Below are 15,206 nucleotides of genomic sequence, written 5' to 3' on the forward strand. Positions count from 1 at the left end.
TGCCCCAGAGACGCAGGGGACCTGTGGGGGTGCCTGAAGGTGCCATGACCTCTCTCAACGTAAGGTCCAGCTGGACCTTAAAGTTCATAGCTGTTGCTTGCCTCCTCGGGTGTTTTGGAAGGGACACTGCGAGCTGGATTAGCTTTGTCCTTCCAGCATTCCTCGTGGCTCCAAGCTGGTTGCAGCCCAATCACACCAGTTATACACCCTCATGTTTGCTTTTCCCTCCTGCTGCTGCTGCCATCCAGACCGATGGCATTCTGTGCATCCATTGCATATGGCCAAGGGAGTTGCTACAGCGTCCTCTCTACCCTGTGTCCCTGTGCCTGCAGCACTGCCAAGGATCCAGGGCAGCAAAGCCCTGAGGAAGGTTTCTGTCATCAAGTCTGGTGAGACGGTTTTGGAGTGCGAGGCTGTGGGATCACCACCACCCACAGTGACATGGGTGAAGGACGGGCAGCCCGTGGCCAGCAAGGACGGGCTCCTGCTTACACAGCAGGGGAGGCGGCTGCGCATCCCCAAGGCGGAGGTGGCCCACGCAGGACGCTACACTTGCCTGGTGACAAATGCAGTGGGACAGGAACAGAGGGAGTTTGATGTTGTGGTGCACGGTAAGGATGTGGGATGGGGCTGGGATGTATGGGTGCAGGGCAAACTCAGGAGGGTGGTGATGTCCCACTGCACCTTCAATGCAGCATAAGCATAAAGAACAACCTTACTTGGACAACCCAGCATGTAGAAGGTCTTGGAAGGGGGGATGCTCCAGGCAACGTAACTGTAGAAGTGGTTCCATCAGGCAGGAGCTTCTTTCCAGGATCATCAGGCCCTCACACTTCATAAAGTCATTTACTTTCCAAGGACTTGGGGAAACCTCATGGGTCAAGGTACCAAGCACTTGAGCTGGAAAAGGCCTGAGATGGCTCAGTGTGTGTGGCCAGCTTGGTGTCACACTTGTAAGCATGGGCTTGGGGTGCAGGTTAGTGGCACATGCTTGCTGTGGGTCACCTGTCCCATAACACCTTCAAAGTCGACAACTTCAGATGATGCTAATGGTCCTTCAGGGCTTGTGTGCTCAAACGGTACAAGAAGGAAGATGGGAACAAACTGGGTTTACTCAGTTCGTCCCCTTTGCCTTGTTCCTTTGCTGTTTTGGCTACATTGCAAGTGGTTTTTCTGTCTCCCTAGTTCCTCCTGAGTTCATTCAAGGATCAGGATCAACAACCAACATCAGCGTGTCTCTGCATGGAGCCCTGACACTAACCTGTGAGGCCACTGGAGTTCCCCTGCCCACAGTCACCTGGTCCTGGAATGGCTCTCCTGTCACTCCCAGCGAGCACATGCAGGTGCTTTCAGGTCAGGGATGAGGCACAGATGCTGTGGGACATGAGCATGTTTTGCTCCAAGGCTGACGGGTTTCAAGGTGGTGGAGCAGGAGCACTGCTGGGAGGGGCTGGTGCATGGATGGAGACCCTGAGACCTCTCTGCTCTGTGCTTCCAGGGGGCTGGCTGCTGAGACTGGCCCAAACACGGGCCCAGGATGGTGGCCACTACTCCTGCCTGGCCAGCAATGTAGCCGGGGAGGCCAGGAGGCATTTCTACGTGGAGGTCCTCGGTAAGGAGGGGTCTGCTGCAGGATTCCTGGTGGGATTTCAGAACTTCACCCTTGCAGGGACAGTCAAGAGTTAAGACTGGGCATGATGGGAGCTGCCGTGCTGGAGTCCTTCATGCCTTACCATGTGAGCTTGGAGGTTCAGTGAAGCCATCCAGCTGCTGAGGTCCCTGGTGGCTTGTGTTCCTAGTTCCTCCTCACATCGAGAATGCGGATGAAGAAGAGACCATCACAGTACCCGAGGGTCACCCTGTCACCTGGTCTTGCCTAGCTGCAGGTGAGCATCACATGGAGAGCAGAGATGGCACGAGCAGGTGGGAGATGGGGCTCAGGGACACGAGTCTCCCTTTGGAGTGTGGAGCAAACACATGGCGCCAGTCGATGACATGAAAAAAGCTGAAATCGTCTGAAGAAGTTTTTTGGGATAGTTCCTGGCTTTGCAGTTGGGCTGTCCAGGAAGCGCTGGGTCCATGTGGGGAGCTTGTTCCATGACATAAGCTCCAATCTTTCCCAAATGGAACTGAAATTCCTCTCATCTGGTTTCTCCTTTAGTGATGGGAATAATTAATCACCTCCTACTCAGGACAGTTTTCTTTCTTCTTGCTGGCTTGTCCAGCAGTCTCTAAAAATCTGATCCAGATCATGATAATTTTTGATTTGGGCTGATGTCCTTGCTTCCCGGAAAAGCTCCAGTACAGTGACCCCGGTCAGGCTGTGTGCACATGTGGAGAAACTTTGCATGAAGGCCAAAACCTTCTCTCCACCTGCACAGGCAACCCCCAGCCTAAGATCACCTGGCTGAAGGACGGCCACCCTCTGCCCGGCAAGGACACCTTCTCCGTCTCCCCTGATGGCTCCATGCTCCATGTCACCCGAGTCTCCCTGTCTGACGCTAGCCGCTACTCCTGCGTGGCCTCCAGCTCTGTGGCAAACCAAACCAAGCACTACCTGCTCGATGTGTCAGGTACGAGATGCCTTTGGATGGAGACAGTTTCAGGTGTGAGCAGGAGATGTGGATTCACAGGGCTTTTTATTTGCCTATTCAGGTAGGTGGTGAGGATCCCCTAACCCTACTGCCAGCACCATGGTATAGGGTCCGGGACCCGGCACAAAACCTTCGTGAGACTTCCTGGATGGGCATAAAGGATCCATCTCTGATGGTGCAGGATCCATCTTTGATGGTGGCTTCTGGGAAGGAGGAGAGAGTCTTGTGTTGGAGGGCAGGGTCTGAAGCTGGGCTTGTGCTGGATGTGCTGTGCATTGCACATGCTGTGGTCAAGTCCAGCTCCCTGAACTCATATCATGCTCTTTCGTGGGGGAATGAAGCATCAGGAAGCCTAAGTGGGTGCTGATACTGATCTGCCATGCAAACATGTCTCTGCAGCCAGACCTACCTTTGCTGGAGATGCCCATGATGCCACCACAGAAGTCATAGTGATCATCAACAACCCCATCTCCCTGGTCTGCGAGGCTCTGGCCTACTCATCTCCCAACATCACCTGGCTGAAGGATGAGGTTCCCCTCAAAGAATCTAGAAATGTCCATGTGCTCCCTGGTACTGTGCTGGTGTCCAGCAGCTCTGTGTGACTGTGGTGGGCCCTTGTTCAATGCCTTGGGGAGTGGGAGCAGGGCCTTTTCTGGGCCTGACTGTGATTTAGGGCAGTGGGGTGGTGAGAAATCATTGTCCTACTGGACCAGAGGGGCTCAGGCCATCAGGTGGGTGCTGCTCTTCCTTGTGCTGCATCATCTGATAATAGCTAGAGCCTACTTGGCAGCATCAGTGAGACCACGCTGTCTTTTATAAGCCTGGAAACTGGGCTCTAGAAGAACATTAGATGCCCCCAAATCAGCCTTGCAGGTGGTCAGTAAGTTCCTTCAGATACCTTCTTGTGCTGCATGAGGATAGACAGCGGTGGCTGTGAACGATGACCCTCTCAGGAGACACTCTTTGTCCAGGTGGCCATGGGCTGCAGATCCTGAATGCTCAGGAAGAGGACACGGGCACATACAGCTGCATTGTGGCCAGTGAAGCTGGGGAGGCTGTAAAGAACTATGCTGTGAAGGTCCTGGGTATGGAAACTCTTTGTGAATTTCTTAATTCCTATGGTGACCCCACCACTGTAACCAGGCCAGTGCCCCATCCCTTTCCATGCCTTCATCCCAAGAGCTGCCCCAAAAAGGTCTACCCTGGGGAGAAAATGGGGTCCATCTGGGGTGTCACCAGCACCCCAAGATGCTATTTGTCACTAATCAGGGCAGAGCAAGGGCATCAGAGGCTCTTCTCTCATCCCAGATGTGTCTTCTCTCCCTGCTAGTTCCTCCCTTGATTACCAGAGATGACCCTTTGGGGGAATTTGCCATGAAAGAGGTGAAAACTAGGGTCAACAGCACAGTGACACTGGAGTGTGAGACCCGGGCTGTGCCTGAGCCGACCATCCAGTGGTACAAGGACAAGCAGGTGAGGTCCCAACTGCAACCAGGGAGGAGCTGCTGGTTCTGGGGACCCTCCCGGGTGGACTGAAGGGGGAAGGATACCCTTTACATGGGCTTTGTCCCACTCCTGGCTGTGTAGTCCTCCTCCTCTCTTGTTTCTTGCCCGTGTAGCTCCTGGAAAGCACCGGCCACCTCCAGATCCTCAGCAAGGGGCAGGTCCTTCAAATCAAACCAGCCAGTGTCTCTGACTCAGGGCACTACACCTGTGTGGCCACCAATGCTGTGGGAGAAGATGACAGGGACTTCATTGTGCATGTCCAAGGTGAGCCCTGGGTGGCCAGCCAGTGCCTGGAGGAGTGGGTGTCACAGCAAGATGAGGAGTCTTGGGGTCTCTTGTGGGAGCAGAGCAGAGTGATCAGGGTAAGGGTTTGTCTCTGCTGGAAAATGAGCATCTTGTTGGCCCTGGTCAGGCCCGGGCAGATGCTCTGGTTGCACCTGGGGGTGTAAGCCCCGTTCCCCACAGCTGACCACAGCCTGTCCCTGCAGTGCCACCCCTCTTCCAGCGGCAGACAAGCCCCAACGAAGTCCTTGAGATCTTCTACCTGGAAGAAGACCAGGATGGGGAGGTGACAGAGCACCGGCAGGCTGTCCTCGGCCAGCCCACCACCCTCTACTGTGACACCAATGCCATCCCACCTCCCCAGTTCAGCTGGTACAAGGATGGGGAGCCCCTCGCCCCAGGCCCAGGGGTGCTGATGCTGCTAGGTAATGGGCATGGACCCCCAGTGTGGGGCTTGGGGGGGTTCCTGCAGCAGGTCTGTGGGCTGAGAGCAGCTGATAACCATCTCACAATGCTTTTCAAATTCTTAAGTGTGGATGGGGAGACTTTTCTTCAGGTGTAGCTCATGCATACAAGAGCTGCACAGGTAACTAAGGCTTTGTTTATTTGTCCTATAGAAAAATTCAGGGAATGGCTTTAAACCAATACAAATAATATTTTTGCTATTGAAATTTTTAGTGATCTGAGGAAAACAAAGGAGGGGAGATTCAGGGTAGACATGAGGAAGAAGTTTTTTTACAATGTGGGTGGTGAAAGCCTGGCCCAGGTTGCCCAGAGAGGTGGTAGATGAACCATCCCTGGAGACATCCCAGGCCAGGCTGGATGGGGCTCTGAGCAACCTGAGCTGGTGAAGATGTTCCTGCTTGTTGCAGGGAGATTGGACTGGATGGCCTTCAAATTCCCTTCCAACCTAAACTATTCTATGACTTTATAGCCGGGGGGGTCCAATCCTGTCCCCTTGCTCCTGTCAGAGTGCACAGCACACATGGGGCCTTCAGGAGCAGTGCCATGTCAACAGGGCTGCATGGGGGGTGTTCAGGCACAGCAAGGTGGGACAGAGAGGTTGGTGGGGACCCTCTGACCTCTGTGGAGCTGTCCCTATCCTGTCCCTGCCCTGTGCCACAGGGGGCCGGGTGCTGCAGCTGCCAGCGGTGCAGGAGGAAGACAAGGGCAGATACACATGTGAGGCAACAAACACGGCAGGACGGGACCACCGGCACTACGAGCTGGAGGTGCTGAGTGAGTACAGGGCGGGGGGAGGTAGATGATGACTTGTGGCAGCCCCCTGACCACCCCTTTCCAGCTGCCCCCACCATCCATGGTGACGTGGAGGACCTGGCTGAGGAGGTGACAGCCACTATCAATGCCACTGTCCACTTCAAATGCAAAGCCACTGGACAACCCATGCCCACGGTATCCTGGCTCTGGAATGATGTCCCCATTGTTGCCAGCCCACGGCACCAGCTCCTGGAAGGTGGCACCGTTCTGCAGGTTGGTGTCCCCCTGAGCAGGGCAGCTGTGCCAGGGGGTGACACAGCAGACGCTGGGCAGAGGGGGTGGGACACTCTTCCCTCCCAGGTCTTGCCAAGGGTTGAGGTCCCTCTGGGAGCTCCAGCAGCCCCCTGGCTTGTGGCAGCCATCGACAGGGCTCTGCTTGCCCTGTGCAGGTGGCCATGGTGGAGGTGGGTGACACTGGCAGCTACATGTGTGTGGCCGAGAACGTGGCTGGCTCAGCCGAGAAACACTTCGCCCTCTCCGTGGAGGATAAGGCATCCACAGCGACTCTTGCCCAGGCCAGCAAAGCCTTCCAGCCCCTGGTGATGGGTGCGTGTCTGCCCCTGGGGATTTGGGAAGGGCATCTTAATCCATTTTTTAGGGGAAACAAGGAGGGGATGAGCCCGCCCATCTCACCGTGTGCCTTGCAGAGCCCCCCCGCATTGAGGCTGCATCCCATCCCACTGAGATGTCCATCACTGTGGGTACCCCACTAAAGCTGACGTGTGTGGTGATGGGTGTCCCCGTGCCCACTGTCACCTGGGAGAAGGACAGACAGCTGCTGGCAGGGCCCTGGCTTGTGTCAGGGAATGAGAGCACCTTCCACATCGAGAGCGCTAAGGTACGGGTTCTTCTTGCTTTTCCCCATCTGCATTTTCTCTTCACACTTCACATTTTTCCTCTCTCCTGACTTTGAGTAGGTGGCTGACGCTGGCTTGTACACCTGCCTGGCCACTAGCCCCGCCGGGGAGGACAGCAGGAGCTTCCACGTCAGCATCCAAGGTCGTGTGGCCCCAGTGGTGCAGTGAGGAGGGTCTTAGCAGGGGGTGCTGAGGGGTGCTCAGACTTCTGGAGGCCAGAGAGTCAGAGCATCCCCTGCATCCCTCCTTCGGGTTACTGGGGGGTGCATGAGTAGAGCAGTGGGGTTTGGTCCTGCAGAGTGGTGGCCTATGCATGACTTATGGGGACAGGTATAGGGTTGCCCAACCCAGGTGGCACCCCTGGCTCACCTGGCACATGTTCCACCAGCACCTCTCAGCATGGCGAGTGTTGGAGAAATCCCCAGCATCACCGCTGTGGCAGGGGGGCAGCTCATCCTGGAGTGCCCTGAGGATGCCGTGCCGCCCCCCCACATCGAGTGGCACCAGGAGGGCTCCCCAGTGCAGGTGTGTGTGACGGGACCTGAGATGGTGGATGAGCAGGGGCTGGGATGCACCTTCCCCAGCCCCATTGGAGTGAGGGTGATGTGGGGAGAGCTGCTGACAGGGGCTTTGGGGACGTTAGGAGGATCCCCGCAGGCAGATTCTGGCCGAGGGGCGATTCCTGCAGATCCAAGCAGTGGAGGCAGCAGATGGTGGGGAGTACAGCTGCAGGGCCACCAACGCGCTGGGGGACACCAGCCTGCGTGTCCGTGTGGAGGTTCACGGTGAGTGCTGCTATGCCATGGGGCTTCGGAGGAGAGTGCCATCTCCATCTCTGTTAGTTCAGGGATGTGCAACATTATGGGGTGTTTTGTGGTCAGGGTAATGGGGTTGGATGGTGCCCAGGCTCCAGTGCTGGTCTGGGTTGATGTTTTCCATCCCCTGAGCCCTGTCTCAGTGGCCCCTGAGATCCAGCCAGGCCCCAAGGAGGTGAAGGTGCTGGCGAATGGCTCCGTGGTGCTGCCGTGCCGGGCGGAGGGGTGGCCCATGCCCCGGGTGACATGGCGCAAGGACGGACGGCTTCTGCCTCTCCGAGGGAACAACAGGTACAAGGGGTTGGTGGCACCAAGAGCTGGAGCTCGGATCGTGTCACCCTCCACATCAAGAGGTGTTTTGGCATGTCCCCACTGGCTCAGCGGATATGTGCCACATCCGGCTGCGATGGCACTGGCCACCTTCTTGGCCATGTGTCCCTGTGTGTTGCATCCTGGCCATGCAGAGCTCCCACAGGGCTCCTCTGCTGTCCCTCCCCAGGCTGCAGCTCCTGCCCGCCGGCTCCCTGCAAATCAACCCTGTTCAGGTCCAGGATTCGGGCTCTTACCTCTGCATGGCATCCAGCCCCGCTGGCTCTGACCAGCGAGGCCTGGACCTCCACGTCCTGGGTAAGCGGAAGAGCCAGATGGATCTCTCCTGGGCTCGCCCTGCTGCAGCCTGACACTGCTGGGCTGCTCTCCTTGGTGCAATGATGTGCTGCTGTTCCCTGCTCATCACCATCATGCCCTTCCGCAGTCCCTCCCACCATTGCCCCTGGCCCCTCCAACCTCACACTGCTGGCTCAGCAACCGGCCACACTGGGCTGTGACGCCTGGGGATCCCCTGAGCCCCACGTCAGGTGGGAGAAGGACGGTCACCCCCTGAACCCACACCTCCTGCCCAGCACCTACAGGTACCCATGGCACTGGCTGCTTTGTCCTGCTGTAGCAGGGGTTTTTCCCCTCTCGCTGCTCTCCCGGGGCAGGAGCTGATCCCTGCTCTGCAGCTTGCAGTCCGCAGGGTCGCTGCTCATCAGCAGCCCCGGTCCCTGGGATGAGGGGCAGTTCGAGTGCATCGCCACCAGCGCTGCCGGAGAGGCACGGAAGGTTTTCCTCGTGTCCATCCATGGTGAGATCCCAGGGGCTGTGAGTCCTGCCCAGAGCAGCTTTCCTGGTGCCTGTCACCACGTGGGGTGTGATGTGGGTTCACTTCGGTCCCCACTAGAGGACATGGCATGGGGACGGGCAAGAGGAGAAATCAAAATATCTGTGCCTGTGTGTGCAAGGATGGAATCCCCTTCAGCATTCCCTGCTTACCTCCCTCCCTCACCTCTCCAGTGCCCCCCACCATTGCCGATGACCTCACGGATGTGACTGTCACCCGGCTGTCCCCTGTTGTCCTCACCTGCTATGCCTCTGGCGTGCCCCCACCCATGGTGTCATGGAGCAAGGAGGGGGCTCAGCTGGGCAGCCGAGGAGGGGGCTACCGTGTCCTGCCCACAGGTACAGGCTTGGGCCAGCACCGCCATGGGGGGCGGTGGGTCCCTGCCAGCTCCCTCCCTGCCTTCCCCTGCCTGCTCTCTTCCCAGGGGCCCTGGAGATCAGGCAGGTGCTGCCTGCACATGCCGGCCGCTACACCTGCACGGCGAGGAACGCTGCCGGCACAGTCCAAAAACACCTTCGGCTTGCGGTGCACGGTATGTTTCTTTCCTGTGGTCGCAATCCCTGTGCCTTGGTCCACCTTGGGGAATCCCTGGTGGGCAGCACTTCCCTGCTGCTTGTAGAACCTCCTGCCTTGAAGCCCCTGCCCGGCGTGGTGATGGTGATGATCAATACCAGCGTGGTGCTGTCCTGTGAAGCAACTGGGGTCCCCAGACCGGAGGTCACCTGGCAAAAAGATGGTGTTGGCATCACTGGAGGTAAGTGGGAGCTTGTACTGCCTGCCAGCCCATGGCTTGGGGGGAGATTTGGGTGGCTGAACTCTCTGGGGGTTGTAGGCATCCCAGCAGGGTGCTGGGTGGCACCAGCCGCGGGTCCTCCTGGCTCCTGTCCAGGGTGGGTGCGGCAGCTGCTGGACCCATTCCCTGGGGACTCCCCGTAAAGGGGCACTTCTGCTGCCCCATCCTGCCTGTCATTCCTGCCCATCCCCGCAGGGCCTGGGCTGAAGGTGCTTCCGAAGGGGCGGCTGCGTCTCCTCCGGGCATCCCCAGGGGATGCAGGTACCTACCTGTGCGTGGCTCGCAACCCTGCGGGCACCGCGGCAGGGAGGACCAGGCTGATCGTGCAAGGTAGGGCAGCGGCCGTGGCCCCAGCGCTCGTCCCTTCCTCTGCTTAGCTCCTTCCTCAACACTCACAGTGAAACGTGGCTGTCGAGGTGTGAGCAAGTCCCTGCCCTCCTGCCCCATCCAGTGCCCCCCATCATCACGGCTGGACCAGCAGAGCTGGCTGTCCTGGAGGGGCTGGACGTGCTGCTGCCCTGTGCCACCCGTGGTGTCCCTGAGCCTCGTGTGTCCTGGAGCCGGGACGGAGCCCCACTGAGGGGTGGGGGGCGGAAAGCCACTGTCCTGCCTTCTGGAGAGCTGCTGCTCCGGGATGTCCAGGTGAGCACCATCCCCTCCTATGGCCGAGCTAGCTATGATGTTGGAGAGCTGGAAAACAAGTGTTTATTGCTGCTAAAAAGAAATCCCAGGTTGTTCTGTGCCCTGTTATGTCCATGGGCTGGGGCTGGCAGCATCTTGCCTGCTTTCAAAAATATTTGGCAGAGGAAGAGCCCTGTTCAATCCTGTGCAACAGGCTGGCAGGTCCAGGCAGCGTGAGTTTGCTTAATGTGGGGTGGGATAATGTGGTTGTGGCCAAGATGTTGCTTTTTGGGTGCGCAACAGTCAGCAGAGATGCAGTCCAGTGAGCCAGGGCTGCAGCTGGACCCCAGACCCAAGCCCACCCCTGTTCTCCCCCTTTCCTGGTGCAGGAAGAGGATACCGGGAGCTACTCCTGCACTGCGGTGAACTCGGCCGGGAGGGCTGTCCGCCGGCTGTCCCTCTCCGTCCACACCCTGCCCACCTTCACCCGCCTGCCTGGAGACGTCACCCTGAGCTGGGGCGAGAGGCTGGAGCTGGTGTGTGCGGCCGCGGGCAGCCCCCAGCCCCGCATCTCCTGGACGGCCAATGGGCAGCTTGTCACCGGTGTGTGGGGAGGGGGACCATGAGCAGAGGGGGTGGAGGATGTTGAGTCTGGGGGGAGGACATGATCCTGGTGCCATCCCACCTTTCGGGGTCCCTGGAATGCTGGCGCAGCTGGATCTGCAGGGTTATAACCAGCTGCTTCTTGTCTGCTTTTGGGGGGGGTTTGTACCCTATAGACGGTGTGTCAGGGCAGAGGGGCCAGAGCACGCTGCGGCGGGAGGCAGCTACCCGCGCCGACAGCGGGACCTACGTCTGCCATGCTGAGAACAGTGCCGGTGCCATCAGGGCCACCGCCTTTGTCTCTGTCAGAGGTAGGTGATAACTGGGGGGAGGCTAGGATGCCCAGCCACCCCCCTTCCTCTGTCACCCATCTCCCTTCCCCAGAGGCACCCATCATACAGGGACACCCCAGTACCTACCAAGTGGAGCCCCCTGGGGGTGATGCCCTTCTTGACTGTGACGCCCGGGGCCACCCTGTGCCCCTGGTCCGCTGGAGCAAGGACGGGGTGCCTGTGGGGACTGGCGGGCACCTGCACCAGCTGCAGAACGGCTCCCTGGCCATCCGCGGCGTGGGGGTGAGTGGGGTCTTGGGGTGCTGGTGTGTTTTGGGGATCTTTTGTGGCAAAGCCAAGTGTGGTGCTAATACTGTTGGTATCATCAGAGTGCTGACACAGGGCACTACCGATGTGTGGCAGAGAATGACGCAGGCATGGCTGCAAAGGTTGTCACCCTGGCCCTGCAGAGTGAGTGCTGTCCCCCTTTGCACCCTTTTTTTGAGGGTCTGCAAATCAGGTCACGCCCCCCAGTCCCCAGTCCCGGGGAATGTCCCCAGCACCAGTGGGATGCTGCAACACTGCCCACATCTCTCTCCCTGGCCAGGTGCCCCCGCAGTGACAGTGACGCCACGAGCAGTGTCGGCACGTGCCGGGCAGCGGGTGCTGCTGCACTGCGCCGTGTCGGGGGAGCCCACCCCCTCCGTGGAGTGGCAGCGGGATGGGGAACCGCTGCCCGAGGGTCCCCGTGCCCGTGTCCTGCCCAACGCCACCCTGCTCCTGCCCTCTGTCAGCCACCGTGACACTGGCAGCTACTCCTGCCGCGCTCGCAATGCTCTGGGCTCTGCCATCGCCCGAGTCACCCTGGCTGTCCAAGGTGGGTGTCTGGATGGCTTGGGGTTCTGGGGCTGCCCACAGTGCCATTACACCCTGGGGTAAAACCTCCTACACGGGATGTGGAGGGATAGTGCCTGTCCATGCCCTCCCCTGCCTCTTCTGCTGCTCATCGGAAGGTCTGAGCCCTGACAAACCCTTACCCAAGCAGCTGCCCTGTGCCAGCCTGCACCTCTGTTCATCTCTCGCTGCCCTTCCTGCGTTTGCTGCCCATAATTAAATTCCCATTTCCCAAGGGCTCCGCTCCAGGTCCAGGCACATCCTCTCCGCCTGCTTTTCTGGGTGCAGAGGGTCAGGCCGGCTGGCAGCACAGAGGAAGTGCTGGGTGCCCTCTGTATGGCTGCTGGCATTTTGCTGCCAGGCGTGCCGGAGGAGAAGCAAATAACAGCTTGGGACTGTGGCCAGGACCGTGGGTGATGATACAGAGCAGGGTTTGGGGGCTGTTGGTGCATGTTGGTGTGTGCAAGGCACGTGGCCACACTCACAGCATCCCTTCTTCATGTGACACTGTGCTGCCCAGACCCGTGGGTCTATGGGGACTTTGCTCGCAGTCAGGTAGGGACACTCACTGCCTGCTGAGCTCTGGCTGCCTTCCTGTCTAGAAAATGAGGTTTTCTTGGCACACATATTATTGAGAAGGGAGACATTTTCCTATGGCAGAGCAGTCCCAATGCTGCTGTCCCTTTTGCCCCAGGGGAGCCACGCCGGGTGCGGGGCAGCCTGGTTGGCGTCATCAATGCCCATGAGCTTGGTGTCAGCACCCTTGATGCCAGCGTGCTGGACAACCTGCACTCCAGCACCACTGCCATCCGGAGCAGCATCGGCAGCATCCCCCCCACCCTAGGTAAGTGGTCACCCCTGCCCTCACCCCGGGGAGGGTTTTGACCTGTGTCAGGTGAAAATCCTGGGGGAAAGATTTCTTTCCAGGCCCTCCGTGCTTCCCAAAAGCAGCATCGCACATTTGTGCTATACCCCATGGGCCAGGGTGGTTGGGGAGGGCTGGGTGTCCCCTTCGGAGGGCGCTGATGGTGACACCCTTTCTCCCTGACTCCTAGGGCCACTGATGCGGGTGCTGGTCACCATCATTGCCCCTGTCTACTGGTCCTTGTCGCACACTGTTGGGGACACCCGCAGCGGGTTCCTGCTCACCCAGGGCACCTTCCAGCACGAGTCACAGCTGGAGTTTGCCACAGGTGAGAGACACTAGGAGACCCCGGTGTGTTGGGGGCTGTGGAACTTGGTCCTGTGCAGCTCAGTCTCCCTCTCCTCTGTGCACATCCCTGGAGGCTCAGCCTGCCACTGGGCTGAGCTTTATGGCCAGAGGTGGACCCACGTTTGGGGATGCCCTGGGCTGCTGTTCACCACTCCCCCCTGGCAGGGGAGCTCCTGCGTGTCACCCACCTCGCCCGGGGCGTGGATGCCACTGGCGCTCTGCTTCTGGACAGCGTGATCAGCGGCTCCGTGCCGGAGAGCATCGGCGAGACAGCGGTGCAGCTGCAGGTGCCAGCACTGCCCGTCCTCCCTGCGGGGCTGTGACTGCCCTGCTGGCAGCCTGGGGGGGTCTATGGCCTGATTCCCCCTCCCTGCCTCTCCCCAGGACTTCAGTGAGCGCTACGTGCAGACAGGCGCGGGGCGGCTCTCGGGCAGCTCGGTGCAGAGCTTCCTGCGGGACGGGCGCATCACCCGTGCCCGCTGCAATCACACCATCGTGTACGACCCCACCCCGGGCCCACGGTCCCCCCGGGTGCAGCACATTCAGGCCAGTGCCCTCAAAACTTCCTATGACCCGGTCTCAGAGGAGCTTCGCTTCCAGCTCCACGCCTCGCTTGATGCAGGTAATGGGGATTCCCAGGGATGGAGATGCTGGGCTCCTGCATAGCTGTGAGGGTGAAAAGATCACATCTCCGCAGTGACATGTCTATTCTCATCATCTCTGCTTGGTTCCCAGGGGCCGACAGAGACCAGTGCCCACTGGGATTCATCCTGAGCCCCCAGCAGCTGTACTGCATTGGTATGGGCCCTTCCAGGGGGGAGCATGCAGATAGCAAGGGCCACCTCCTGAGTGGTGCCAACCTCCCCAACTCTGTCCCTTCTTCATTCTCCAGATGTCGATGAGTGTGCCGAGGGGTCCCACACCTGCCGCTACAACCAGCGTTGCCAGAACACCGCAGGGACATATCGCTGTGCCTGCCCTCCTGGCTACCGCTCGCTGGGCACTGGCTGGCCATGCTGGGGTACGAGCTGGGGTCTCAGGGAAGGCATGTCCTTGGGCATAGGGCACCAGGCCATGCTCACTCCCCTGCCCTCCTCCAGCCTCAGTTTCCCTATCTAGCTGTAACTCTCTGCCTCTTTTCTCCACCAGACATAAATGAGTGCCTGCAGTTTCCTCCGCCCTGTGCCTTTGAGTGCCGCAACCTACCGGGCTCCTACCAGTGCCTGTGCCCCCCAAGCAGGACCCTGCTGCCAGGCGGCGAGTGTGGCCCAGCGGGGGTGGATGGAGGGGACACAACAGGCAGCACCCCTAGGAACCCCCCGCTGCGCTGGCTGGGGCCCAGCAGCCACCCGCGGGGACGGTCCTTGTACACCCAGCTCGCCCTGCGCCGCGTGGCCAAGGCCGTGGGGCTGCGGGGTCCCCCTTGTCCCGTGGGGTTCATCAAGAGGAACGGGACCTGCACTGGTGAGTATGCATGGGGAAAACACTCGGGAAGGGCTTTGTAGGGAGCTTGGAGGCCACTTCGTGCCCTAGAGGTGGTTCCCATTTTGTTTGCAATTCATGGGGTTGGGATGTCTCTGGGCTTGGCTGTGCTGAGGAGGGGAGGAGAAAGCCAGGCTGCCCCAGGGCAGCAGAGGGGACCAATGCTTCCCTGCTTGGTGTCACCCTCTCACCCTATAGACCTTGACGAGTGCCAGATGTTGAACCAGTGCCAGCACGAGTGCAGGAACAGCCTGGGCACCTACCACTGTGTCTGCCCCTCTGGCTACCGGCTGCTGCCCAACGGGAAGAGCTGCCATGGTCAGTGCTGGGGGATGTCCCTGCCCTGGTGGGATTCCTGTGTCCCTTGGGGGTGGCCTGGGTCCCCACATTGCCATCTCTGCTCCAAGAAATCCAGTCTTTCAACTTCCAGGGGAGAGTTGTTCCAGGCTCAGCACCCTGTCAAGTCTGGGTGCTTTTGTCTCACTGCCCCAGTGTCCAAGACCCCAGGCAGGGGGTGAGGAAGGTGGAGGAGCTGGGGTTTGAATCCCTGTCTGAGCTTGGTGCACATGCACACCTCAGCATCCTCAGACCCCTCCTTTCTCTGCCTGCAGATGTGGATGAATGTGCAGAAGGCACAATCCAGTGTGGCTCGAGCCAGATGTGCTTCAACACCCGCGGAGGTGCCCAGTGTGTGGATGCTCCATGCCCTGACGGGTACCAGAGAGGCTCCAGTCCCGGGTGAGTCCTGCCATGGGGCTGGGGGTGCCTGTCCACTGCCCCATCTCACAGGCCCAGACCCTCTGGCCACTCCTGCCCTGCTACCACATCCCGTGT

At 59.5% G+C, this 15,206-nt stretch overlaps 1 protein-coding gene across 1 annotated transcript in view; it reads left to right on the top strand.

Annotated features, from left to right (window-relative positions):
* The window catches only part of HMCN2 (hemicentin 2), a 30,862-nt gene that overhangs the window by 14,930 nt on the left and 726 nt on the right, over nucleotides 1–15,206 (top strand). Inside the window, exons 28-67 of the mRNA XM_082067950.1 lie at nucleotides 333–611; nucleotides 1,186–1,353; nucleotides 1,499–1,612; nucleotides 1,800–1,886; nucleotides 2,382–2,573; nucleotides 2,994–3,164; nucleotides 3,566–3,679; nucleotides 3,925–4,067; nucleotides 4,214–4,364; nucleotides 4,589–4,807; nucleotides 5,508–5,621; nucleotides 5,686–5,873; nucleotides 6,050–6,206; nucleotides 6,308–6,498; nucleotides 6,578–6,659; nucleotides 6,906–7,042; nucleotides 7,161–7,302; nucleotides 7,476–7,623; nucleotides 7,832–7,959; nucleotides 8,087–8,243; nucleotides 8,337–8,458; nucleotides 8,668–8,832; nucleotides 8,919–9,026; nucleotides 9,114–9,248; nucleotides 9,483–9,617; nucleotides 9,739–9,929; nucleotides 10,298–10,511; nucleotides 10,688–10,822; nucleotides 10,896–11,086; nucleotides 11,173–11,254; nucleotides 11,391–11,660; nucleotides 12,372–12,521; nucleotides 12,733–12,870; nucleotides 13,056–13,177; nucleotides 13,275–13,512; nucleotides 13,626–13,688; nucleotides 13,783–13,911; nucleotides 14,040–14,354; nucleotides 14,571–14,690; nucleotides 14,984–15,110. Of these exons, the coding sequence (XP_081924076.1) occupies nucleotides 333–611; nucleotides 1,186–1,353; nucleotides 1,499–1,612; nucleotides 1,800–1,886; nucleotides 2,382–2,573; nucleotides 2,994–3,164; nucleotides 3,566–3,679; nucleotides 3,925–4,067; nucleotides 4,214–4,364; nucleotides 4,589–4,807; nucleotides 5,508–5,621; nucleotides 5,686–5,873; nucleotides 6,050–6,206; nucleotides 6,308–6,498; nucleotides 6,578–6,659; nucleotides 6,906–7,042; nucleotides 7,161–7,302; nucleotides 7,476–7,623; nucleotides 7,832–7,959; nucleotides 8,087–8,243; nucleotides 8,337–8,458; nucleotides 8,668–8,832; nucleotides 8,919–9,026; nucleotides 9,114–9,248; nucleotides 9,483–9,617; nucleotides 9,739–9,929; nucleotides 10,298–10,511; nucleotides 10,688–10,822; nucleotides 10,896–11,086; nucleotides 11,173–11,254; nucleotides 11,391–11,660; nucleotides 12,372–12,521; nucleotides 12,733–12,870; nucleotides 13,056–13,177; nucleotides 13,275–13,512; nucleotides 13,626–13,688; nucleotides 13,783–13,911; nucleotides 14,040–14,354; nucleotides 14,571–14,690; nucleotides 14,984–15,110 (6,232 nt within the window). The remainder of the gene's footprint in view (nucleotides 1–332; nucleotides 612–1,185; nucleotides 1,354–1,498; nucleotides 1,613–1,799; nucleotides 1,887–2,381; nucleotides 2,574–2,993; nucleotides 3,165–3,565; nucleotides 3,680–3,924; nucleotides 4,068–4,213; nucleotides 4,365–4,588; nucleotides 4,808–5,507; nucleotides 5,622–5,685; nucleotides 5,874–6,049; nucleotides 6,207–6,307; nucleotides 6,499–6,577; nucleotides 6,660–6,905; nucleotides 7,043–7,160; nucleotides 7,303–7,475; nucleotides 7,624–7,831; nucleotides 7,960–8,086; nucleotides 8,244–8,336; nucleotides 8,459–8,667; nucleotides 8,833–8,918; nucleotides 9,027–9,113; nucleotides 9,249–9,482; nucleotides 9,618–9,738; nucleotides 9,930–10,297; nucleotides 10,512–10,687; nucleotides 10,823–10,895; nucleotides 11,087–11,172; nucleotides 11,255–11,390; nucleotides 11,661–12,371; nucleotides 12,522–12,732; nucleotides 12,871–13,055; nucleotides 13,178–13,274; nucleotides 13,513–13,625; nucleotides 13,689–13,782; nucleotides 13,912–14,039; nucleotides 14,355–14,570; nucleotides 14,691–14,983; nucleotides 15,111–15,206) is intronic.

The sequence above is a fragment of the Streptopelia decaocto genome (genome assembly GCF_964273445.1).
Source record: "Streptopelia decaocto genome assembly, chromosome: 17".
Classification (NCBI taxonomy): Eukaryota; Metazoa; Chordata; class Aves; order Columbiformes; family Columbidae; genus Streptopelia; species Streptopelia decaocto.